At 32.2% G+C, this 26,954-nt stretch overlaps 1 protein-coding gene across 3 annotated transcripts in view; it reads left to right on the plus strand.

Annotated features, from left to right (window-relative positions):
* LOC148619893 (cGMP-dependent protein kinase 1-like) overlaps positions 1-26,954 on the plus strand; it is an 83,738-nt gene that overhangs the window by 34,961 nt on the left and 21,823 nt on the right. For all 3 annotated transcript variants that reach the window (XM_088580285.1, XM_088580287.1, XM_088580286.1), the window contains exons 3-5: positions 2,885-2,998; positions 5,080-5,185; positions 20,695-20,758. In XM_088580285.1, the coding sequence (XP_088436411.1) occupies positions 2,885-2,998; positions 5,080-5,185; positions 20,695-20,758 (284 nt within the window). The remainder of the gene's footprint in view (positions 1-2,884; positions 2,999-5,079; positions 5,186-20,694; positions 20,759-26,954) is intronic.

Consider the following 26,954-nt stretch of genomic DNA (forward strand, 5'->3'; position numbering starts at 1 on the left):
GTATTCATGTAAACATTTATCACTAAACTTGATGGTTATCCGTGTCTAGGATAAACATTTGTTTAGAATAAGACATCTCTGATAGGTGGTACCGACATTTAACAACATACCAAATATTTAGGTGAAAGTTATTCCGTAATACATGACCAACATGATTTTAATCAAGTGTAGTTGCGAATTGTTTATATAATTCAGAGTTAAAGCTTCATTAGCATTTACTTGTCAATGCCTCTTAAACACATGCACCCGAAAAGAATTATAAACATTTAGTAGTTTGCTTTATCCGTGTTTTATATGAATATATTAAACTGACTCAAAACTGACCATTTTACTCAAAAGAAAGAACGATATTCTACCAATTTGATCTCTTTTCTTAGTAAATGTTTGATTCATTTCACTTTAGAGTTATCTTGTCGGTTTTTGCGTATTACTGGTGTATATAGGAATTAGTTAATAGCATACGTATCACGTATTGTAACACACTTCTTACTGATAAGTTTAGTCTATGCGATATTCAACAAGTTGTACGTTTTAGTGTTCTATCGCCACCATTGTAAACGTTTCTTTTTTCGATATTCACTGTTCATCTAAAATCTTCAGATTTCTTAAATCCTTTTCCCCATAACATTATACACAAGTATCTTTATGTAAAGGTAACAATTTCTATGACGCTTTTGATATATAATTGACAGGGATCCTAAATATATTTTTATAACCCGAGATAACATGTGTGTGCCTGCCGATTTAACTTTAAGAAGGTAGACCTAAGGTAAGGGACATACCTCTTGAAATCAGTGATATGTTTGTATCATAATCAATTTCACCGAAGTCTATCAAGCTTTTATTTGAAACAGAATGAAATCAATCCAAGTTACTTTGATGCTTACCTGAGATTGATGTAAAATGCTAAATACAAACGTTCCAATGATTCGTTAGAGTTGTGTCCCTTACCCTAGGTCTGCCTCCTTAAGTTTACTTTTATGTTGCTGGAGTATATAGAGGCAACTATTTTGTGTACTTGTGTATAGTGTTTTGGGGCCAGGTGCAGCCTGCCCAGTGGGTATATGATTTCCTCGTCGTTCTTTGAAGACAAATGGTGGTGGCCTTAAACACATAGTATTTATCTCGCAGGGACTGTTGTCTCTTTGGCATATTCACCGTATCAATTCTCCTTATATTTGACTGAAAAAATATATATTACAAGCCTTTATTTTTGCCATTTGGTCATTCTTGGCAGAATGCTATTCTAAGTGGGCATGTCAAATGCTTTTCTGTACCTTGAATAAAGCCAGCTTTCATGGATATATGTACAATCGTATTTCTTTTGTTTGCAATAAAATCAGTTCGGATCCTACTGTTCTACGAAGCATACACCATCTCAAAAGGACTACCAAATTATGTCTAAGATATGTTAAAAAGGAATGCTGACGAATTCAATGTACCAACAGAACAAGAACAGAAAATAATTGCTCACCTAGTCGAAAAAAATACCGTTTAACACATATTTTCTTATTATGTAAATTGAGTCTAGTAGTCATCTATAAATATGATTAAGTACTTAGTACGTCTTTAGCTGAAGTGGAAATCATTCATACACAATCTGTATAATTGTCAGATGTATATGTATAATTTGATTGGACGACTGCATAATCAAACAATTTTCATCAAAGCCCTAATATATGTCAGAAACATAAGAGTAACTTAATTTGACGTTTGCTAAATGGGGTCACTGTTTCGAACGCCAACGAAGCGACCGAATGGACAGAAAATATGTGTATCTCTTTATCGAAAACGTTCGTATTTCAAAACAGTAACTTGTGGAATAAATTTAAATAAGTTTCTCCCTATTAAGTGAATCTAATAAAAACATGTTGCTTCCGTAGTCGGTGACGTCTGTGCCCGTAGACACTTTGTCTATTTACAATAAATAGAGTATGGATTTTCCTGACGGTTAAAGAGATTTTAATATAAATAATGATTTCATATAACAGTTATATAAGAAACACAGTATATCAGGCTCTACCCACATTCCCCACACGAAAGAATTCTTTCACCTTTTCATTTTATTTCAGGTATTTTTGTTCACAGTCAAACCCTGTACCAATGGTTATTGTAAAATGATGCCTTCTTAATTTTTTTTCTCCGAATACTTAACTTCATCCTATATTCAAAGATTTTCCCCATTTTTCTACACGTTAATGCGATAAAACCAGTTACCTAGGCATTTGTTACCGAATCTACATTTAGTAGACCACAAAGCATTTAATGAACATGCATAGATTGTCCCATAGTTGGTTATGCAAGCTTGGTCAACATATAAACTATCCTGATAATTTATTTCTAATTTTGTTCCTTTTCAAGTGAAACTTATGGCATTATTCGGAACGTTATTTCCTGTAGTGTTAGATTATTCAAATTGCAGACTGTGGGCCAATCGACGTTTATGGCGTCATAGCACATTAGAGAGTAGACAATAGGCTCAAAAGGAAGAAAAGGGTCAAATTGTTTATTCAAACAATTGTTTTTATTATTGAAAAGGCCATACGAAATGGTTTGGACAGTATACACTTACAAACCGTAAAAATGGTTAGATGCCCCTTAAAAGAAACGTTCCTTATAACTTAATTTCTGATGGATCGAAGTCTACACTAAGGATTGATTCTTTATCTTTATCAAAACGTTATTTAATATCTGATTATTTGAATATTATTTTGAATATTTTGAATATTTTGATTATGGCAAACTGCGAATCAATCAGCATTATTTTAGTCACGGTACACAATTAGTTAATTCTATAATAATTACCTATGTTGCCAAAGAGAACCATTCAGTTAGTCGGCTAATTACATATCAAAGTTTACATATTAGCATTCTTTTTTTGCAGATGGAAAAGTAGAGGTAACCAAAGATGGACAGAAGTTGTGTACGATGGGTCCTGCCAAAGTCTTTGGAGAACTTGCCATATTATATAATTGTACAAGGACAGCCAGTGTTAAAGGTTTGAGTCTTAATCTTATTTACCAATGCATATAAAAACCAGACACGAGGTGATTCATGCATATAAAAACATCCACCTTTATGTCTAAATCAGAACCAGTTACAGAACGAATTACCAGTCTAAATATGTAATTGGGTTGTTGCTCTTATGAGATACTAAGAGATACAACTTATGAATATTGTGTATGAAATTTTTGAATGAGTTTTGTTCTTGATTTACTTTGATTTTGGTTGATTTCAATGGGAGATGAATGCATTGTTTTCTCAAAAATACATATATGAATACAAGGGACTAGCTTTAGCTAAAAATGTTGTACACGTAGACAAAAATATATTGTTTGATTGGTGGTTTTTGTATATTATGAATCGCCTCAATCATAAATTTTGTCTGAATTTTATATGTATTGGTAAATCGATTTTGTTGTATGGGCTTGGATAAAGTTTGAAACGCAGCACAAAGTGAGTGGACATCTTAAGTCCCTCTAGGAAAATATTAACGAAAATTTACTGGTAATCCTAGGCTAAATATCAGTTCACGGTATATGGTTTCTATATTCTTTACAAATAATTTAATACATACATTTAATGTATCTACTACGCTACGTTTTCATTGAAGAAAGATAACCATTAAAAAATAAGAAAATCTACATAGTCATGCCAAATTTGATATTAACCTTGAAACATATCGCGTAATGATATTACTGTTAATTGTTTTGCTGGGAGTAATTCCATTCTCCTGAAAGAAGAAACTTTGTGAATGGGTCTAAACAGAATGACGAAGCAAATTAAACCAAAGAATGAATTACAACAAATACAAAATTGAAATCCGAACCATCGACAATAATGCAAATAGATATCTTTACTTGATAACAAGAAAGTGTTACTTTTCTTATTATGGTATTTTTAACGATAAAGATGAAACCTTAAACGTTTATTTTCAACGAAATAATGAAAGGGGTCATTGTCATCAAATTGTATTAATAATTTGTAATTTAGGATCCTCTCTTCAAACCTAATTCTAAACATGGTTATAGCCCAATGAACGTAGACGACTTTGAAATATGATTTGTGTCATGTTCATGAAAACTGATTTATTCAACGGGTCATAGTTTTCCTTTCCTCGTTTGTCTACCCCGGACTTGACTTTTTATGAGCAACTCGGCGGTTGTTTCTAGAAAAACAGAGAACGCTTACCCTACCGGTGCACCTGGTCCATGCTCCCAGTTTTAGTGGAGTCCGAGTTGCTCATTTACTTTTGTTACTTTGTATGTATGATTTTAGTTACTTTATGTTCTTTGTTGTGTATGTCTGTTTTCCATGTCTGGTCTTTGTCCCTGGATTGCATTCTTTTGATTACCGCTATAACCTTGGTTCCCTTGATTACTCTTTATCATTTGATACAAAGTATTAACACTTATCTAAGTGACTGTCAATCTACAAAATACAAAAGCTTACACTGAGACATATACACTGTTGAGGGTAACTAATCGTCTTGACTATCTTAGAGGGGACTTTACAGAAATTTTGATTTACACTTAATAGCGCCAGTTAGACTTCTGTTCCTCATTTATGTAAATTTAATGAGCAAAATTTATAAGTAATGATATTAAGCCTACAGTAATATACAAGCTTGTCCCAGACCTTGGAAAGACACAGCGCACGAAATAAAATCTGTACGGAACAACCGCGCCTGAAACAATATTATTGAAATTATCTTTAAAATGTTTCAACAATAATGATTTGGAGAGCGCAAATCTGGTGCACTATGCATTGATCAGCTTTTAAATACAACGATTCTTTTGAGTATCGGCGAAGAGTAACGAAGATCAAAATCCAAGGACATGGCATGAATGTGAAAACAGGAAACAAAAACGATCTATGGCATTAAATAGATTACTATTAAACTACAGATATGAAAACAATACATAACACGAACAAACTAAAGCAACTCCAACACCTCTTTGTTGTTGTTTTTTTTTAGCAAAGTAAATTTAAAATATAAAGAATCAAGTACAAAAGCACACGTACGTCTAGTAAGATAACGACACTTTGTCACATCGGAACATTTCATTGCGCTTTCAGCATTGGTGAATTGTAAATTATGGGCCATTGACCGACCCTGTTTCCAAAGTATCATGATGCGAACTGGTATGATGCGACAGACCGAAAACATGGAATTCATTAAAAGGTAGGTGCCATTATGCAAAATGGCTATTTTTTAGTGGTCAATCTGCTTATAGAATGTCGATCCCAAATAAGTTTCATATCCAATGTCATCACCCAGTAAACTGCTTGTGTCATCTACTAAATTCATCTTTTGTTGATTAACATTTCAAATGTCAGGCTTAAGCTTTAGTCTATGAGTACTATTAAACACTAGAATCGTACAGAAATATGAAACGGGTGTTCATAAACATCGCATGCTCTCACAATTTAACGATTACTTGAAATACCTAAAGTAATGTCATCAGATCAATAATGGTATTGCGAAAACGGGATTTAGTATAAAGAATATCTATTTATAATTCAGAAAAGTCCCTTATCTTCAGTGGCTAATGTTAGAATAACGCCTATTTGACCTTGTGTTAACCTTTAATTTCTTCGCTTTAACAGTGGATTTAAGAAAATTGTCATTATGTTGTAGAAAAATCTTAAATTTGAAATATCCTTAGGTTGGTGCATTTCATGTTCAAATTTCAATCATGTTTATTAAAATCAAAATGATGATTTTAAGGGATCTCCCCTTTCAGGTTTCAATCATTCAGGCATTCAGGTTGTTATTTGAAGTCGTGTTGCATACGAATGTATGCACAATATTGTATAACTTGTCCGATTATCTTTCCCAGTGTAGTATCTTGGATATTTTAGAGGACAGGAAAACACAGAAAACATTCAAATTCAGCATTATTTGCCGAAACTACGCACTTTTTGTATCGCACTAGAACTCTAACAAATAGGCTTCTGGAACAGGGTTATGTTGCTACAAGATTGAAGTCATCATTACAGAAGTTTTATGGTCGTCATCATGAACTCGTTGATCGTTATGGTGTTTCCATCTGCACCATGAAAACTGATTTATTCAACGGGTCATAGTTTTCCTTTCCTCGTTTGTCTACCCCGGACTTGACTTTTTATGAGCAACTCGGTGGGTGTTTCTAGAAAAGCAGAGGACGCTTACCCTACCGGTGCACCTGGTCCATGCTTCCAGTGTTTAGTGGAGTCCGAGTTGCTCATTTGCTTTTGTTACTTTGTATGTATGATTTTAGTTACTTTATGTTCTTTGTTGTGTATGTCTGTTTTCCATGTCTGGTCTTTGTTTCCCGGATTGCATTCTTTTGATTACCGCTATAACCTTGGTTCCCTTGATTACTCTTTCAATAATGTTGATACAACAACTTAAAGAACGTGGTTATAAAATATCTACGAATATTTCATTTAAAACATTCACATTGCAAAGATAAAAAAAATAAGTCAATATGATAATATATAGAATGAATTGGATTTTCTTTCCTATATTTGGTTTTCTATATTTTGGAAACTTTCTGTGTAAATAATAAAGTCTTAATTGAAAAAAAGTATTTCTGGCTACCACACAGTACTTACGTCATTCCGATCTTCCGTTGCACATAGGCGGACCCGTCTCTTATCCGTTACTTCCCTAAACTACAGAATGGAATTGAATGAAACTTTCAAAGAAAGTATATTCAATTTTGCACCTCCTGGTTTAAAATTTGATCCGAATCAGTTTAGGGGTGTCACATAGCAAAACATGGACTTTGTCATGATAAATACGGGGATATTGGGACCCATCTATTATCCTTTACTTATCAAACACCACAGTATGGAAGTAAATGGAAGTCAAAAGGTGTTGTAAAATATGGGAGTGAGGGTATCTAGTTTGTGAGCACTGCTCACCGTTTTTTTTATAATTAAAGCTGCTAACCATAAGTTAGAAAGTATTTTTTTGCGTGTGGAAAGAATTCTTAAACATATTCACATAACTATTTTTGAGTTATCCTTCTTTTGATAGTGATTACAAATAGTTGTGAAAGGATTCGAACTTTTGAAAAAAAGTTACATTAATGTCTCTTTAATATACTGTAAGCAACCACTCCAAAATATACCCTTTTTTATATTGATTTATTTATAAGATATTAAATCGTAAGTTATCTTAGGAGGGACCTGTCTTGTATTACTATAATTATTGTCAACTGATTATAAATTAATCATACGTTTTTAGTTATATATATGCTCATACGATTGATTTTTTTAAAGTAAAATGATCAACATTCGGTTTTTTCGTTACGCCTTTCTGTTAAATGTTTTTTTTTCCACTACTAGTATTATTATTCGTGGAGTCACTAATCGTCTCCTATAAATAATATACTTTAATGCTGAAAACATATAGGACCTATGAATTCCAGAACAATGATATATTCCATAAATGGGGTACAATTTGCATTCTATATTGCAAAGAGGTTGATGGAATGCAAATATGATGGTGAGGGATATCTGTTTTATTAACATTACCAACGGTGACAGCAGTAGACGTTTGACTCAACCCGTCGGTAACTCTTAGAGGGTATGTACTTCGTGTAATATGTAACTCACAAAGTATTATACTAATATTATTTAAACTTTACACAGGTTTTGTATACATACTGTACAAACGTGATAAATGTAGACAATTATTGTGCGATGCACGCAGATAGAGATATAATCCAAAGTTATATGTAAAACCTCTTGAGCGCAATTTTATAGGCAGAATCAGCAACATATAGAGATTTTAAAAAAGGATACAATGCTTCGTAAGGTAAATGACCAAATATCAGGATTGAACATGTTGAAACCTCGTTATTACAACTCTTCCTTAAACCTTAATAGCTTTAAGATGGGTGGGCATTAAATGAAAGAAGATTATAATTTTACGATTACCAAGGCAGTTGACCGAATTTTAGTGTTTATATGTTGAAACCTTAAACGCGCAATTCATTTTCTAATCACTGAATTACATATGGTTCCATAGGAAGATTATTTTCTGTTGATGTGCATCAAGGAAGATAATTGATGTCGGCCGCCTCCAAAGAGAGATGATCCTACTTTTAAAATGTATACTTCGTAAGGGCAAGTAATCCTTATCTTCATATTAAATGTTGATAAAATTTTACAGGAGGTTAAGCATGAAAGTAATAATAATATATGACCGGTCGCTGCAGAGAACTAAGCAGTAAATATTTTTTAATAAAGTCAGTATAAAACATGGAATATTTTTGTGAGATTGCTTACATATTTTATGTTTTTGTTGTATGTGTCTGGTTATCCATGTCTGGTCTTTGTACTTGGATTACCTTCTTTTCATTTCCACATGAATCTTGGTTCCCTTGAGTACTCTTATATCATTTCTAGTTTTTGCTTATTTTATAATTCAATCGCCTCGATGGTCTCAGGACAGCGTGATTTCCTTTAGTGCAGGAATCGATCGTTGGTTCGATCACGACTTAGTCACACTGATGACTTTCGAACTGGTAGTCAATGCTTCTCCGCCAAGACTATGTAAGGAGATAGAGTGACGGCTTGTTGGGCCGGAATCAGAAACAAAACGAGTTGGGTAGCATGCCTACCAATGTGCTGATGCTTTTATGAATAAGCACAAAGAAATTTGGTTCAGCGTGTACACAATATGGTTTGTTCAATTGGTCAATTGTTTTCGTCCTGAAGAACATGAAATGTTTGCTAAGGGACGTGGTATCATGACCAGTCAATCAATTACATATAATCAAATGGTTTAATTAGTGATTATGACATCAATTTAAATGGTTGAAAATTTTTAAGTCAAAAAGATTGCTTATTTATATAATAAGATATTGTTTTTTAAGGTTGTTTTGGGCTGAAGAAGTTGTCTTTTTAAAATAGAAAAATTAAAGCAATGCGATATCTGGTAGTTGAATTCGTTATCCGCTCTGTCAATCATTTATTTATCTAAATCGCCGGTAACAGATTCTCTATATCTTATAGCTAACTATTTTTATATTCTATACCACGACTAATTTTAGCCTCACCTGTTTATAACGTGTATTGTCAAATTATGTTACGATGTTAGTCTACCTTGTTTCGTTTTACCGGAAAAATTCTTGTATATTTAACATGATCATGAAAAATAAAAAAAAGAAAAACACATAAATTGCTTAATACTTTTTTATTTAAAATCTCAATGAATCAAAATTATCCTTTAACACTTACGGAAGATTTATATTATATTACGGGCACTTACCTAGAGTTCGTTTATGAATTTTAAATATTATGAGTTGTCTTTCTTGCATTAACATTGTATTTTATTTGTAATTGTACATAATATATAAACATCATACAACAAGTATTTCTCGTAGTAACATTTTCATCAAGAACAAATAAATGTTTTTGATATTTTTTACCCGGAGATTTTCTTTGTCTTCAGATTAGATATGTATTTATTTTATTCTGTCCACAGCATTGTGTATGTAGAACTTCTAATTTCTTGTTTCACGTTTGGGCCGTGTACTATCTGAACTATTCTTTTATTGAAATTTTGTAATTTCAACCACGCTTCGATATATAAGTTGATATTTTCAAACTTGCTAATTTTCATACTCAGTAAGGTATTATGAAAAACATTTCATAACCATGCATTCTTTTTTTGATATCCAAGGTCAGGTCAACTAAATTGGTCTCATTGATCGACTTCAACCTCTATCCTTATTTCGGTTATTATTTCATTCTGTACACCTCGATAAAATATTCTGATAGGATGTATTGCATGATTTTGATATTCGTTTCCAATATGACGGGTGCTACTTGCAGAGCAGGACTTTTGTGGATCGTCTATTTTTCCTTTTTTTCATTTTCAGTTCATGTTATCTGAATTGTCCAACTACTGACGCTTTGGTATAGTTTTGCCGATATTTGATAGGATAAGTAGACAAACTACGAAACTTCATCTAGGCAGACTTGATTTTATATATATATATATATATATATATATATATATATATATATATATATATATATATATATATATATATATATATATATATAGAAAGGTCTGAAAAATTCCCAACGATGTTAGAACTGTCAAATTTGCGATGCAAATTTTGGTTGTTCCCTCCGCGGGACTCGAACTCGTACCGCTGTGATATCTATGGCAAGACCCCCTGCACAAAGTCCAGCGCCCTAGACCACTCGGCCAGCTAGGCTTTATAAAAATATTGGCCGGGTCATTCCTCCTCGTAGGATTAATCTAGGGCTGTAACTTAGTACACGATGTATGGTAGTACGGGACAGTTCATTTAGATGTTATTATATAGGATAGAGGATCAAATTAACGATGCAGGTCACAACAAATCAATATTATACAAACGTCTCAGAGTGTGACGGCTCTATTCGCTACACAGCTCCATCGGATCAAATTGATACAGGGAAGATATATAAACGTATAGAAAGGTCTGAAAAATTCCCAGCGATTCCCTATCATTTCTTTTCGACAACGAGTTTCAAGTCATAACTGTTCATTTTTATTTTGAGTGTATAGTATACTCGTCGAATTTTCAGAAGTTTCGAAATTTGAAGTTCTTTTTTAGAAATGTTTTCTCTTACACTGTAAGTTCAGGTGCAGTTAAAAAGTCTTATCGTAGCAAGGAAGTAAACATCAGTCTAAAAAGTTATTGAACTTTGAAGTATGGCACTTGATAGGAATCAGATTTACTTCTATCTGCTTTTAATTTAAACCCAAATCCTTGAACTATGATTGAAACCTTTTGTTTTGTTACTTTTTAAAGTTTATTTGGCAGTTTGAACGATATCATGGCCATGTTAATGATTTATAAATTTTATCACTAGAAATTATATTAACATGATATTTATCATTCTTACTAGCGTATTACATATTATGAAATAAAATAAAGGCAGTGAACGTCTAGATAAGATATGATTAAGGCAAGTTTTAGATGTAAATGATTTTGGCTTAACGATATGTATTTCTGACTTGTGTTCTTAAAGAAATCGGGAAAATTACACGGAAGCATCAAAACAGAAAAAAAGGAACTCGGCAACATTAGAACCGTGTACATTTTCATGGCCGAAACGCAAAAACAGGGAACCAGTACAATCTAGATACACTATGTTGGTAACGGTATGAAAGAAATTACATATAAAAACTGCAGATAAGGAAACAAGACAACACACAAACCTTATGCACTTTCAATATACTGTGAAAGGATTATTTTTCGTGGGGTACCAATTTTCGTGGTTTTCGTGGGTAGGCCAAACCACGCAGTTCGGTTCCCAACTGACAGGAGATTTTCATTGGTGTGTCTACTGAAAACCTCCAAACCACGAATTAAAGTACCTTTACAGTAAAGCCGTGAGTGACATTAGGTGATCCAGATGGGTAAGAATGTCCTGCTCCACCAGTGGCACCCATCTTTTCGACTCGTGCCCTTATTGAATAGCGCTTATTCATGCACCTTATTACATCCCTGTCTGCATGTATCATTTTGAACGACTTAAGAAACGTAGGCATCGGCGAAGCATTTGAAATAACATACATTTGTGGCCACATTAATTTGTTATTGGGATTGCATATGCAATATACAGATTGCACATTTTGGCCGTTCTGTTTCGAAAGGTACAAGAATATGAGTCATAATGATTTAAATAACTCTAGTCGTCAATTTCACAAATAAATAAATCAATAAATGAAAACAAAAATAAGACAAAAAAAACCAAATAAACAAACAAAAAACAAAAAACAAAAACAAAAACAAACATACAAAAAATAAAAATCGGAAGTATAAAATAAAGTAAGTTATAACATCACTGTACTATATTTTGTAATGACGTTATAAATTACATGTATAGGTTTAACTGTTTTTAAGCCAGTGTTCGTTTTAATTCCGGTTAAGAAGAAAGGGTTACTGGTGCTTTAGCCAATGAGTTTGTTTTTATTACCTGTAAAACACAGATAAGCGTACCTCTTAATCAAGAACTGATCAGTTAATGATGTTGCATAATCATTACCCTTCTTGCATCATTACTTTATAATCCACTTGAATTGTGGTAAATTGTTTTTCTTCTCGGTTTTCGTTTCCTTGATCTTGAAATTGCGAAGTTAATTATTTAAGAATGGTTTTTTTTTAAGTACATAAGTACTCCATAAAGCGAGTGCGACTGTATGTATATTGAACTCTTCTTCCGACAACAGAAAAATGAGTTTTTGTAATACTTTACTACTTTTTCATGTATCCCGTTCATTCTGTTAAAATGGCTACTACATTATGCAATCTTTTATTTAATTTCAAACTGAAATTTTGCATGTTGTAAGAAAACATTTTCGAACATCTAAATGTATTATATCGTCTACAAAAGTAAACCTCTCCCGGTGCACCTGGTCCATGCGCCCAGTTTTTAGTGGAGTCCGAGTTGCTCATTTGCTTTTGTCACTTTGTATATGTATGGTTTTAGTTACTTTATGCTCTTTGTTTTGTATGTCTGTTTTCCATGTCTGGTCTTTGTCCCTGGATTGCATTCTTTTGATTACCGCTATAACCTTAGTTCCCTTGATTACTCTCCCACAAGCCATTTTTCACATTGGGCTTAGTTCCATTGCGCATTTGTTGCTTTTATAATGAACTGGGACTACGTTTATCTCGAGCATTACTTGCTTTGTCCTTGACTTTGAACTTTAATTTCGCAATACCCTTTGTTAATTTGTTTATCCCAATGAAAGGAATGTTTGGGCTATCATTGGTAATTTTCCTATAGAAAAAGAGAATAGAAAATTAGGATGGTTTCAGTTTCTGTATCCGTCAACGTGTTTTTTCTTAATTTTCTCTATGTTTTTTTCTCTAATATTAAGTCTGAGAATATTAGTTAATTTTTTTTCTTGAAGTTATTAATTTCAAAGTTAATCATAATATATAAATAAAGGGTAATACCAAATTTACTGTACTGATAAACAATAGGCAATAGTCAAAAGGAAAGGATGATATATCACTGATCCATCTATAGAATACAAAAAAAAAGAATATATAATATAAAAATTTGGAATATAAAAATCATTTAGACAAACCGCGCCAAATAAATGTACCTTAAATCTCAAAATATTTTCTAAAACCGTTTTAGAAATATTTGGCTGAAGTGATGCACAAATGTTGAAAGTCTTATATTAAATACTTTAAATAAATAATTCCATTGTGTATGTCACGTACAAATGCTATTAAAACAACAGAAGCATGAAAAGAAAGAACAGAAAATCAGCAGTTTCTTCCTTGTTCGCCAGCGATAAGTAAAAAATAGAGCACACCCTCGATAAGATTGATTAGCACAAGAAAGCCATTCAAACACACCTGTTTTCATCAGACTTTGGAAAGTTGAAGAGTTTAGATAAATATATTTGTTTTCTTTCATCTTGACGTGGATAATGGGTGACTTATGTGTTTATTTGGTTCTTGCATCTCTTTAAGAATATCAAACCTTGTTCACTGATTTGTCTTGAAATGAGTTCTATGTTTTTATGAAGCATATTACTGTCTTAGAAGGTTAATCTTAATTAGTTTGGATGTACGTCTACCTTGTTTTTTCTCATCGTTTGCAATAATATCATGCCGACTACTGCTTTCATAATCTTATTTAATTTATGTTATTCATTGGCCTATGCTATACAACTGTTACATTGGTATCCCGGAAATACTCCTATCCCTGAAAGATCGAAACATTTTTACCTGTAACATCGAAATAAAAAAAATCATAAATTTCCAATCAAAATTACATTTTGATTAAGACAGCATTCCTTATTTTGACTAGAACTGTTTGAAATTTTAAAATGTCAGAATTGCTTGTGAATTCTATGTGATGCTCGCTAAAACCGTCGTTTGGCCAGTCTGCGTTTTTTTGTAAACACAGACAACAATAGGTCATTTTGTATTACCTGGTCAAACCGACAACTTTTAATCTTTTAAGCGATTCTGTTTGTTACTATTGATATCAGTCTGAATCAGAACCAGTGGAATCAAGTTAGCAGTATTAATTGGATCATGAAGCATGTCCAAATTTAAAGGTATTTTGTGGCTTATAATAAAGTTCACAGCTAAGATCGTAAAAATTAGCAAGAGATTAAATTATGTTTTTAACAAGAAATGAATATTGAGTCAAGAATTAAATGATTTATTTTACAATCAGCAGTTAAGTTCTGTAGTAAACATTGATCAGCATTAACAATGCATTATGCTTACATCCAGTTTTCGAAAGTGAGCCTAACCCAATCCCCTAATTATTTCCTAGAGAAAAATCTGAAAAATCTATATTCTATTTTCTTTTTTTTATATGACATGATGTTTAATGAATATTTATTGAATGATATTGTTTCAGTGTTTAATAATAAAAAAAATATAACATCAAGTGTGGACCACCATTTTTTAATCTGCTTATGCCATGTTTTTGATAAAATGACTTGACACTTGTTTTGATATAGGTAAAACATTTATTTACCAGATACTATTCCTGAACGTCAATTGCTGTTTTTCTTTTTCCTTCAAACACAAAACATAATTGCGAAAGTAAGGCATTAACATTTGTAGCTATCATTTAGCTCCAATGGCACTTACAATAATAGTAGATGAAGTGATAGGAGTCTTTTAGATGCCAGATATTTATCCAGATACTTAACATGTCGATACAGTATGAAATGCCATTTGTATGTCCAGCAGATAGTACAGTGTACACACATACTTGATGATTTATCATACGTATGATGCTATTCATGAAACTTCTACATGTTAGCTACGAGTCAGAAGTTTAAATCTGTTGTCTTATTACTGTCTATAATTCTAGAAAGAGTCAGAGGGTTAGAGTACATTAAGTGTATACTAAGTATTATTAGATTCTTAAGTCGATTAATCTTAACACTGAAAGAGTCAAAAGTTTAATCTTATTTGTCTTTTTTGTGTGTAAGAACTGAAATAAAATTTAGCCGTCTGTGCGTTTTTAAAAGTCGAATAATTAAACAGTAAAAAAATTAAGAATATTAGTAGATTACCGTCTGCTTGTATTTAATGAGTCAGAAGTGTAAGCATGTAAGTCACAGCATTATTGTATAAGTCTGTTAAAGGCCGACATTTAAGCCTATAAATCGACTACTACCAGAATAGTAACAATAATTTAGGAGTATGAAATTCTAGCATTCAAAGACACGTAATTCTAAGATTCATCGATATAAGCTTGTTAGTCCATCAAAATCTTCAAATACACAAAACAGCTCATAGTTGGAGTTCGTATTGCATGAACGTTCTTCTGTTTTCTTCGTAGTGTCTTATTTTTATAGGTATTGGACCAATTCAAGAACTGTATGGAATTCTGGTATTGCTATTGTTCTTCACATTTTTGGTTGCATTTTACGAGTACGCTGCGACGTTCCAACTTTCTTTACGAACTCGGGACTTCAGATAAATTTCTGAATTAATTTCTTGTATTTTTTTCTGTGCGGAACACTGTGTATATAGGGCGTTCTCTGTTAGCTGGTTTTACTTAAAATTTGATGTCTCCTTCGTCTACCCCGTACTTTTTATGAGCAACTCGGCAGATGTTTCTTGAAAAGCAGAGGACGCTTACCCTATTGGTGCATTTGGTCCATGCTCCCAGTTTTTATTGGAGTCTGAGTTGCTCATTTACGTTGTTACTTTGTATGTATTATTTTAGTTACTTTAGTTTCTTTGTTGTGCTTGTCTGTTTTCCATGTCTAGTCTTTGTCCATGGATTACATTCTTTTGATTTCCGCTAGAATCATGGTTCCCTTGATTACTTTTTCTGAATTGTTTCTATTGACGCTTAGGTATGTTTTGAAGCATACATTTTGAAGCATATAAATCTATTATCCTGTTCAAGTTTTGAAATAGTCAAAAAAGCTTATGTAACTTATATACGTTATGTACAAAAATAAACATGACACAACGAATCTAAGAAAAGTAAGGGGAAAAGAAATATTTTATTGAGACCACCATTAACATAGTTTTACCTTCCAAACATAATGACAATTTCATTAATATTGACACACTGTAAGGAAATAAACCAATACATTCAGGTAGGGTTTATATAATACAAAGACATCGGCAATAATATCACAAAAATGAATGTTTTGGAATTTTTATCTAAAGTTAGGTATTTACGTCACAATTACTCGTTGAATATCTTAACACTCAGTGATAAAAAAAACTCCCTGCTGTTAACGATGTAAAAATGCAATGTTTATTTGTTATTTTGAAAGGGTTGCAATAACTTTGTCATATCATCCTGACCGTTACAGTTACAGTCTTGTGACAAAATTTGTTCAACTTATTTAGGGCGTTGAATTCATTATTACTTTAACATTCAAATTCAAGTGATAAGAGTAAAATTAGGCATAAAGATCACAATAAAAAGACACAAATCCCTCGCTCTGATGCCAAGAAATATAACAACGGATGGAAAATCTATCAAATATTTGGTAATGACGGTTTTATTGCAGTGTATAAAAATCTGATATAGAATATAGCAATTGACTGGAACGGTTTCAAAGGAGTTAATATCATTCCATACGTATAGGTCATAAGCAATGTTTAAAGATTGTACAAACATTTGCTGTTATTTCTACTTTGTGTATATTAGATATCCTTTGTTTTATAACAAACTCAAAGTTGTCCAATAACATGCAATATATTACTGTTCTTGTTTGTTAACGTTGCAAATACCCCAAGTCATAAACAAAACTACCAATTGCCGTTCCTTGCCAACTCTTCAAGGCAAGTTTTAGAAAATAATTCCAAAAGGTGATATTTTATAACTAAAATGTTGTTCAAACCAGACTTAACATAGACATTTGAAACTTCTTCAATTTATCAATATCAAACTAGAGAAACCGTATTTTAGAACTAGACTTTATATTCAATTGTGCAAGGGTGGCATTAGCTTGTTATGATACAATGATATGGTATTTTAGACCCACTCTAAGCGTTTCAAGTTCGTAACAACTATTTCGTTTCGAGCGTTACTAATACTTCATTTCTAGATGTAACACGCGTCTAACTCTCATCATCTTAAACTGTTGAATACATATTTGATTTAGTGTTTGTTTTCAATAAACTGGAGCTTAATACTGGGTCCAGAAATTAAAAGTAGGTAGGTAGGTTTGTAGACTCATTTGTATAGTTTTGCCAGGTTTTAGCCCAAAATCCAAAACAATCGAAAAGGGGGATACTAACCTCATAATCCCTTGGTCGGCAATTGTACACCAAGCGAAATAATGATTCTCCTTTATCAACATGGAAATTCCCATAAATTTAGTTTTCAAATTGAATTAATAGTGTCATGAGAAATCTTTGAAATTACATATCATCGATTGGTCTTTTTTTCCTCTTTTTATTCTTTTTTTAGCTCACCTTGTCAAAGGCTGCGTGAGATATTTCTATCACTTGGCGTCGTTCGTCGTCGTTAACAGTTTTTCAAAACTCTTCTCATCTGACACTACTTGACTAATTGTAACCAAACTTCGTTTGAATGGTCCTTGTGTTATTGAGAGACCTGACGTGTAGATTTTTGATCCATCCAAAAACATGTCCGCTGTTACTGAAAATAGAACATAGGGGTCAGATAGTAGTTTGTCGCATAAGTCTCCAAAACCATTAGGTATAGCCGAATTCTGACATAGGGTAAAAGTGTTTAGCATGATGAGATCTATCTGTGGTGACACTCTCGTTATAATCTGTTAAGCCATAATGGAGTTATTGCCTTTTAAATGTTTTTCTGCTATTTTAAATGTTATTTCTTTCAAATATCTTGTCCTCTGACAATACTTGCCCAATTGGAACCAAACTTGGTATGAATGTTCCTTGTGGTATCTGGCATATAACTGATGTGGCGATTTTTGATCCGTCGAACAACATGGCCGCTGTTTTTAAAAATAGAACATAGGGGTCAGATAGTAATTTTTTGCATATATCTCCCAAACCGCTAGGTTTAGCCAAATTCTGATATGGGATAAAAGTGTTCAGCATGATGAGATATATCAGTGGGGACATTTTCGTTTTATTCTCTTAAACCTTGTTGGAGTTATTGCCCTTTTTGCTACTTTTAATGTTATATCTTTTAAAAATCTTCTCCTTTGACACAACTTGACCAATTGGACCCACACTTCGTATGAATGTTCCCTTGGGTATCCTGCATAGAACTGATGTGGGGATTTTATATCCTCAAAAGACATGGCCGCTGTTACTATAAAAGGGATCAGACAGTAGTTTTTCGTTTATTATATTTCAAAAACCATTAGATTTAGCCAAATTCTTTCAATGCTGAAATGATCCTTATCACAAGGCCTACAAAAGTCTCCAAGAGATCAAGTTGTCAGACAACTCTTTGTAAGGTTATTGCCCTTGAAAGCCGAAAAATGACAGTATTTATTAACAGTTATCAGCCAATATCTTGAAAACTATAATAGATAGAAAGAAACTCTCAGTTGCTGAAATGATCCTTATAAAAAGTCCTACCAAAGTCTTCTTGAATCAAATTTTTGTACAACTCTTTGTTAAATTTATTGCCCTTGAAAAACAATCATTAACCAGGTGAGCGTTTCAGGCTCCTAGGAGCCTCTTGTTCATATACTAAGTGGTATATTTCATTATCAATTCAACTTTGGAATATTTTAGCATCAAGTTCGATGATCAATTATGAGAAGGGCAATTGCTTTATCCTATTCTATATCTAAGGTAGAATTTACGAAAATAAACCTCAGTTCTTACCGAGTTATTTTTAGGTTTCTATTTAGTTTACGAAAGTGTTAAAAATCTACGAAATGTGCCAAAGTAAATACATCGACAATCGGATGCTCCTTACCAAATCGGTTTCAAAAGGCCATGAAGTATACGAAAATTGAATTGAACTACAGTATCGCGGCCATTTTGTGTGTTTTATAAACCAATTTTAGGAGGTCTTTTTCTGGATGATTCTAAGATATAGTAAAAATGTAGTAGTTAAAATGGTACCCCAATGTTAAATTTCGTATCCATGACGTCATTTGGTTGTGTGATATTGTGAGGCACACTGCAATTTGATGGTTGATAGAGTACCTTGTTTGTTTTATTGATTAGGCCAGGGTTTATAGGTTTAGGGAATTTATTTTTTAGTTTATACATAGCATTAAGTTTTGCACTTGTTTTTGAAAAGCAAGGCCAAGTAAAAGCACTCTTACTTCTAGTGTTCAGCTTTTTGATAGACATAGAAACAACTGTTCTCGACAACTGTAATTATTCTCTATCAGCCGTAAGGTATCAATTTGTTTGATCATTTTTTTTTAAAGTAAAAATAGCGTTATCAACAAAAGCCTTGTAAAGTGCGTCTAAATTGAGTGATGCTTTTACGATTGCTGATAATAAAATGACGTCATGGCCAGTGCAAGTATAATGATTGCGCAACTTACCTTAGAAAATAAGCAATTTACGTTTTGAAGTGTAAGTTCCAGCAGCAATAAATTCAGTGACTTAAGATCTCTCGACGGAATGTTCATATAAGTTTGATGTAACCTGTAAGAGGTCATAAGTCATTAGATAGAAAACCCAATTAAAAGAAGATTGTTTTTAAAGTAAAAACAAAAAACAAAAAACGATTGAATGTCCGGTTATCAAAAAACAATTCACGAACATAAATTCTAGCTCCAACACTGGTTACCAGCAACTTTTGCTAATAGCCATTTGTTGAAGTGCCCAGTAGTCTCGCGGGTTTTCAAATTCATGAATGAACGCATATGCACATGAGATATTTTTTTCAATATCCGTCAGGCTGAAAGCGGACTGTAGGTGATATACACTCACTCATAACGTTTACCGTTTTGAGTCTTTGTCCTCTATAATGTTTTTCATTATTTCGTTTGCGACTACACAAAAAGGTTAATTTCCATGTTATGGTCACGAAGTCGTTAACTTAAAGAATTAGCAATAAATTTCGTATATTGATAAGTAGTTAGTAGAGGAAGGATTGTTTTCTACAGAAAAATATCAAAACAATTTATTTCCAAATAAATCGAACGCATCTTGTTACTGTAGCATTCTTATTGTTTAATTAGTTTTAACATTTTAGACCTTATGTTACGAGACGATTCAGTCCAATTTAATTACCCATTTAATTGACTTCGCCTTGCTATCTCAGAGCTTGTTGCACAGACGCTGTAGTTGTATACAGGTCCTAATTGGCCAGATGTAAGCTGTGAAGGTTCACCTCAGTCAAATGCTTACTTTTAAATAGTCATTTTTAGTTCTGTGAGGATGCATTTGGATAACATCTTCGGCTATCATTGATTTAGACTATCAGAAGTGGCTCACCACCAAGTTGGCTGTTGTATACAAATAAACATCTCTTCACGTGCTGATCAGTTGGTGTTAAGGATTTTATTGGTATTGAATGTTGGCAATTGTAATTATGGTTTCCATTCATTTGGATTTTTATTTTAATGATGATCATTATCGAAATCCAAAACGGCTGGGATGAAAGTTGAACGAACATTATCTAAACGACGATTTGAAAGGATTGCAAGAAGGTAGGCATAAAGCCACGACATTTTAAATAATCAAATTATCATTTTTACATAACCATTTGATTTTAATGCAAACAATGGCTATTTGTATTAATTTTTTTCTATCCTTTCAGTGTTCCAACATTTAAAAATTTACCAGAGGAGTCGTTAAGTAAAATTGCTGACGTTTTAGAGGAGGTAAGCTTTTTATTTTCCATTAATCATTTTGTTCTATCTAATTTTATATAACCTGTATTCAGGTATGAGAACGATTTGTGACACTCTTGTATTTTCCAAAATAGGAGTTCATTGTATGTATGCGTTCGCTTTTTATATTATGAGGTATATATATATGTGTTTTCTTATCATCAAACTGGCGCTATTGTAACTAATTTCTTGTACGAATTGAAACCACAGATTTGAGCTCTTGTTGTACCTTTTTGCCAGGGTTGAACGTTTTTGTCGATGTCTTTATGACATTTTCTTCACATTTCTACAATCATTTTAGTTTTCACACACATAAAATATTGTAGTAATTTAAACGTTCTTGGCGTTTCAAAAATATAAAGGATATTGCTTTCTGACAATTATTTTTTACCAATAAAAAAGGGAATTGTAGCAATCATTGATATATGTTGGTTTTTAACGCCATATCATCTTCGTTACTTCTCTAACCACCCAAAGTTAAAAAGATACCGTACTTTTGCACACACACACACACACACACACACACACACACACACACACACACACACGTTCAGTTGTTGCATTTAATTTTCTATGTGTTCATGTTATGTTATACATCTACATGTTTTTGCGATGCCCTAACTTATTGGGGTGACGACTAGAAATATTTTGATTTGAAACTTACTGCTACGGTTTTTTTTTATTTCAAAAGAATGAATTACGATTTAAAGTATTTAAAAAAAATCTCATTTTGGAAGTTGCAGTTTTGAAGTTGGTCAGTTGATTTGCAAGGTTTTCCTCGATCGATGCTGCAAAAATATTTTTTTCAAAAGTAAAAGTGACAACAGTATGATATATATGTTTCAATAATTTCTTGATTTACGTTTCGTTTCGTCATAGACGGGAAGAAAAAGACTTTCGTATTAAGAAACATTCATGAACATTTCGTGTAGTGTGTGATACTTAAGTTTATATAGTTCTTTTTATTCGACGTTATGTAGTAATCATTTGTACATATGGAAGTCTAACAAAAATATTTTGATCACCGAGTTTTCTTACCGAACGATTTATTTTCAAAACAAACTCGTTGCATAAACAAATGTTTTATTTAGAAAGCTATTTCAACAAATTATAAAAATAATCTCGCGAAAATCTTTTGTGACCTCTTAGATTTCAAATTTGACGAAAGATAGTTATTTTTCTTTGATGTCATGACGCAATATTTTCCAAACTTAAAAAATTATAATTTAGGTTATTTAACTGATTGTCGGTGTCTTGTACTTTATGTTTACATAGTTTTCTTCAAATGTTTCATTTATAGAATTAAGATTCGGAAATACAACATATTTGATAAAAGTACGAAAATGTACTGAAAATTGAAGTGTCATTTCATTAAAAAAAAGAGGCTAGTTAAAAATAAAAGACTTGTGTTGGTACGATGTTTACGATGCCTATACTTAAAAATCAGCCAAATATGTAACCCGAATGAGTGGCTTTGTGCACCGTACTGTTTTGTATCGTGTTATAATCAGTCATTATGACATAACATTCTTTTTTTCTTTGTATCTAGCATTGCTTGCGTTTTACATAATACCGTCATGAACTTGCGGGGTTTAGCAGAAAGATTAAGATGTACTTTTTTCTGAGACTATAATTACACAAAACATGTTTAAACCTTTATTTATTTTAGATATTCAAAACTTACTGCCGTAAATACATTCTGGCTAATGAATTCATGTCTTGATTAAATATATTAGATATAAGAAATTTTAAAAAGTTTCACAATCACATAACCGGTCATAAACATCTTGTCAAATAATTCTCTGTAGTGACCGCCCTAATAGACAGCACATTGGGTACATAAAAAGGTAGGGGTTAAAATTGTCTTAAATCAAATTCGGAATAATTGCTCATGACAAAACCACACCGTGGTATACAAATTAAAAAATTCGGATATTATGGCATCGTTAATCATCGCGGTTTTTCTTTCAATCGATATTCGAGCAGGTTTAAGAAGGTAGACCTAGAGAAAAGAAGACAATTCTCAGTGAAATCAGTGATATGTTTTTATCATATTACATTTCACTAAATGTATTTCAAGCTTTCATTTGAAACAGAACGAAATAAACACAAGTTACTTTGATTCTTACATGTGCTAAATACAAGCGTCACATTAATTTGTAATAGTTGTATCCCTTACCCTAGATCTTCCTTCTTAAATTCGCGACCATTTGTGACATTGTCCGAAATCATCTATAAAGAACCTTTTCCTAGCAGCACTTCTTGCTTTGTAAGTCCTAACGAGAAAAAAAAAACTAAGTCAATCCAGTAAAATTTCGCGTTTTCAGTATTTTATATCATGTACTAAATACGAAATGAATACTGTAAATGTATATATTTTGATAGGAATAAATATCAAATTAAAAATCGGTTTCGGGAACATAGGGGCGGGTTCAGAGACTTTGTAAAGGAAGGGTGCGAGCCGGGGTCCTTAAAAAGGGGGTGCTTGTACATTATTTGCCATTTATGTTAGTTTTACACATGATAATGAAAAGTGTTCAAATAAAAAGAAGGTGTGTCAACCTCCTGCCCCCCTGATCTGCCATTGGAACGCATTCTTAATACAAATGTAGTAGCAAATCACTTAACATATTACATAGTTTATTACTATGGGTTCAGTGGGCAAATCTCTGCTTTCTTAAAATGTTGAAACAACTAATTTCAGCGGGTATTCTACTTTCGAGTATATTATTGTTTGTCTCCTGTATTGAAACTAACAAATACTGGTAATGAAGTATAACACTTGATAACTGCGCAGTTAAGAAAATACATTGCATATCAAGTGACAAAATTGTTTAGTTACCAGTTATCATTTTCTTGTACGCCAATCCTGTGATATGTCATTGCTACACACCATGGTAGGTTTATGACCCTGTTGAAAGGTATTTTGATTAAAGATTTAAATGTCTTTGAAAAAACTATTATTTTGACATGTGCATTGCATGTTTCAAGAAAATAGGGTAACCGAATTACTTAACATGCTTAGTTTTCTTATACATAAACCGAGCATCGTTAAATCTTCAAAACAAACATGGAGGAATCTCTAAAAGTAATAAAGCATCAGCAGCTGTAGAGAAATAAATATACAATATTATATTATGGCAAGCTTTTTGATTATGAACAAATGCTTCTAAACGTGTTGATACACTCACATGTTTCAGAACATTATGTAACTGAAGTTATCAAAAGCCTAGCTTTTATGTCCCTGGCAAAGCTACTATTACCAAAGTTTACTACAGATCATCGCGAAATGATTTAAAAAAAAACAATGAAACAATGGGTACCATATCATACAAACTGATAATGGTCCTATTTAATGCAACTGATAACACAGACTTTATACGCAAGATTTATTTTCCTTGAAAATGTCTACCGATTGTCTCATTACTCAGGTAATACTTTTCGGTATAAGTTCACGGAAGCTCTTATGTATCATTGTTTTACCACGGGTTGGCCGTTTATGTCTCATTGTTTTACCCTGAGCGATAGAAAAGGTTAAATAACGACATAAATGTTTAATCCGTGTTTAACAATGATACAATGAAGTTTCTTTCCGTGATTTATTTCCATTTTAATAGAACTAGTTTCTTCATATTTTGTAATAGACATAGCAAGAGTGTTGCACGAAATGTTGGTCATGCGTTTATCACTTTTGTATACCATGGCTTAGGTCTGAAGAGCTTTGAAGCACGTCATATTAGAATAATCGACCATACAATTGGCAATTAGAATGTCAAAATGTTATCTCAAATGTATAGATATAATTGGTATGCTGTTCTAGTGAAGCCAATTTATCCAAGTTAGATAATCTCTTACCAAAAGGAATAGCCCGTCGATAGAATATTTGAATATTTGAAATATCTTACAGATATTGATATACAATTATGGTAGATATGTCAAATATTTTACACTTATGCTGATTAAATTCTACCTGTAGTTGATTACATGACCAAACTATTAAGGGCAACTCGGTTGATTTCAATCTCGACACTTACATCACGAAATCTTCCGCGGAAAATATCGTCGACATTTCTACTTAAAATAAAAATCAAAAGGTACACGATATTTGTTTTTAAAATTTGATGAATTTTATAATACAGCCTTCATTATCACTTTTGTTGTGTTTTTTGCCCTAATGAAAGGTACGATGGTAAACGTTTGTCGAACTGTATGCTATATTTCATGTAATATCCAATATTTTTTTTTAAATTGCCGAATAAGGTATCAAATCTGATTTAAATGAACTAATCTGAACGTAAGTATAAAAAAAACACGAATGTGGGCTTTGCTTATAATAATAAAATAATAAAAATAATAATGAAAGAAAAAAATGAACATAAGAGAAACATTAAAGGTCTTTCACGTGTATGTTTTTATGGACACGATTTACTTAGTACTAAGCAAATGCAGATCATTAAAACGTATTTCAAGAAGATGTAATGCAGAAATAAATTGTTATGTATAATGACGTATAAAACGCCATGATAGGTCAATAATGGTACCTAGTAAAACGAGTCTGTTTATAGAAGAATCATATTATTGCATTCGGTACAACAGTGATTACAATAATATATTTCTTTGAAAACAAGATCAAAGAAGCTTTTGAGAGCTCAGCGAAAAAAATACCTTAAAGAAAAATCTTAAATTTAGATTTCAACTAATAATAACAAGAATTTGCTGATATAACAAAGCCATTGTGAGTACGTTATCTCACAAATAATAGAAAACATAACACAGTTGAAATAGCATTGTTTCATTTATACAAAGGTATAAAACTGATAATTGTAGACATCAAACAATTACAATAGCCTATAAATCTATACTATTACTTTGTTTGACGCAAACTACGGCTATTTTTGCAAAGTTGTAAGTTCTGTAAAATGTCAAAGAGTTCAGTATGGTTCCACCATAGAATCATGCAAACAATGAGACATACTTTTTTATGCAATGTCTTTGCTGAACAATGGGTTGGCTTTTTACCCGTCAAAACTTCTAATAAACAATGTTTTTAAAAAAATGAAACTGCAAGTAAAAGTAGGGTTTAGTAGTCATCGACAGGTAAATGTAATGTTAATTAGACTATGAAAACATACTAGAAAATGCCCTGCCAAAAACATAGACCATTTTACATAAAGAGCTAAAAAAAGCTCACACCATACATCATTCCCTGATTAACAAACGTTACAGGGGTCATTTAAAGGAACTAATCAATCGAAGATATGCAGGTTTAAAAACCAAATAAGTCAATATATTTTTTTTCATGATTTTTAGGCAGAACTGTACTCAGAATCTGTTTTGTATAAGTTCGTTTATTTGGAAGCAAGTTTACTCCATAGTTTGACCTAATTACGATACAGCAAAACAAATAAACAATCTGTGGTCAACGTATAAGAATTGTATTCAATACATGTTTTTAGCATTTTAAAAATACAAATGTAGTTATTATAATTGTGACGACGTCTTTTGAGTTTCAATACGAATTTTTGGCACGTTCACTCTGATATTGTTTGGCAAACGTTGCATAATATTTGTACCTATTATAACTTTAAATGAAGAATGAATTAGATTTATTCTTTAAACATAGGAACAGCAAAAACGTTGGTATTCTTGACTCTCAGGCTGAATACATGAACACTCTTCTTATTCGAAACAAGTATGTACCAATCTGTCCGTTTCTAAATAGAGATCTACTGCCGTTCCACTAACCCCTTTCAACAGACTTAAGATTGTTAATAGATCCCATTACATGAATTTATGCGTTTTAAATTGCTTGAAAAATGTTTTACGCTATGTTTGTTCTAGTAATTTGCCTTAGAGCAGCTGGATTTAAACGAACATTTGGCTCGAACCCTTTTACATATGTTACCTTCCAATTTACTCTTATGAACTCTCGGGAATACCACTGTATTTTACTTGAAGTAACATAATTCAGTTTCTGTTAACATGACCTAATCGCAATCATATTATTTTACTTGTTTTCAATTGCAGCTGTGTTCTGAACAACTAATCCTAATTTCATTGCATAAGGTTTTTGCAGAAAGAAATTGACATTGTAGATTAAACTTGAAAGCTTTCATAGAGCATGTATTTTAGTAGCTTTTCATAAATCAAATTATTTGATAAATTTAACCAAAAATAAAGAAAAAAG

Source organism: Perna viridis, chromosome 4 (genome assembly GCF_037379345.1).
Source record: "Perna viridis isolate PV_CMFRI_1.1 ecotype Kerala chromosome 4, ASM3737934v1, whole genome shotgun sequence".
NCBI classification, from domain to species: domain Eukaryota; kingdom Metazoa; phylum Mollusca; class Bivalvia; order Mytilida; family Mytilidae; genus Perna; species Perna viridis.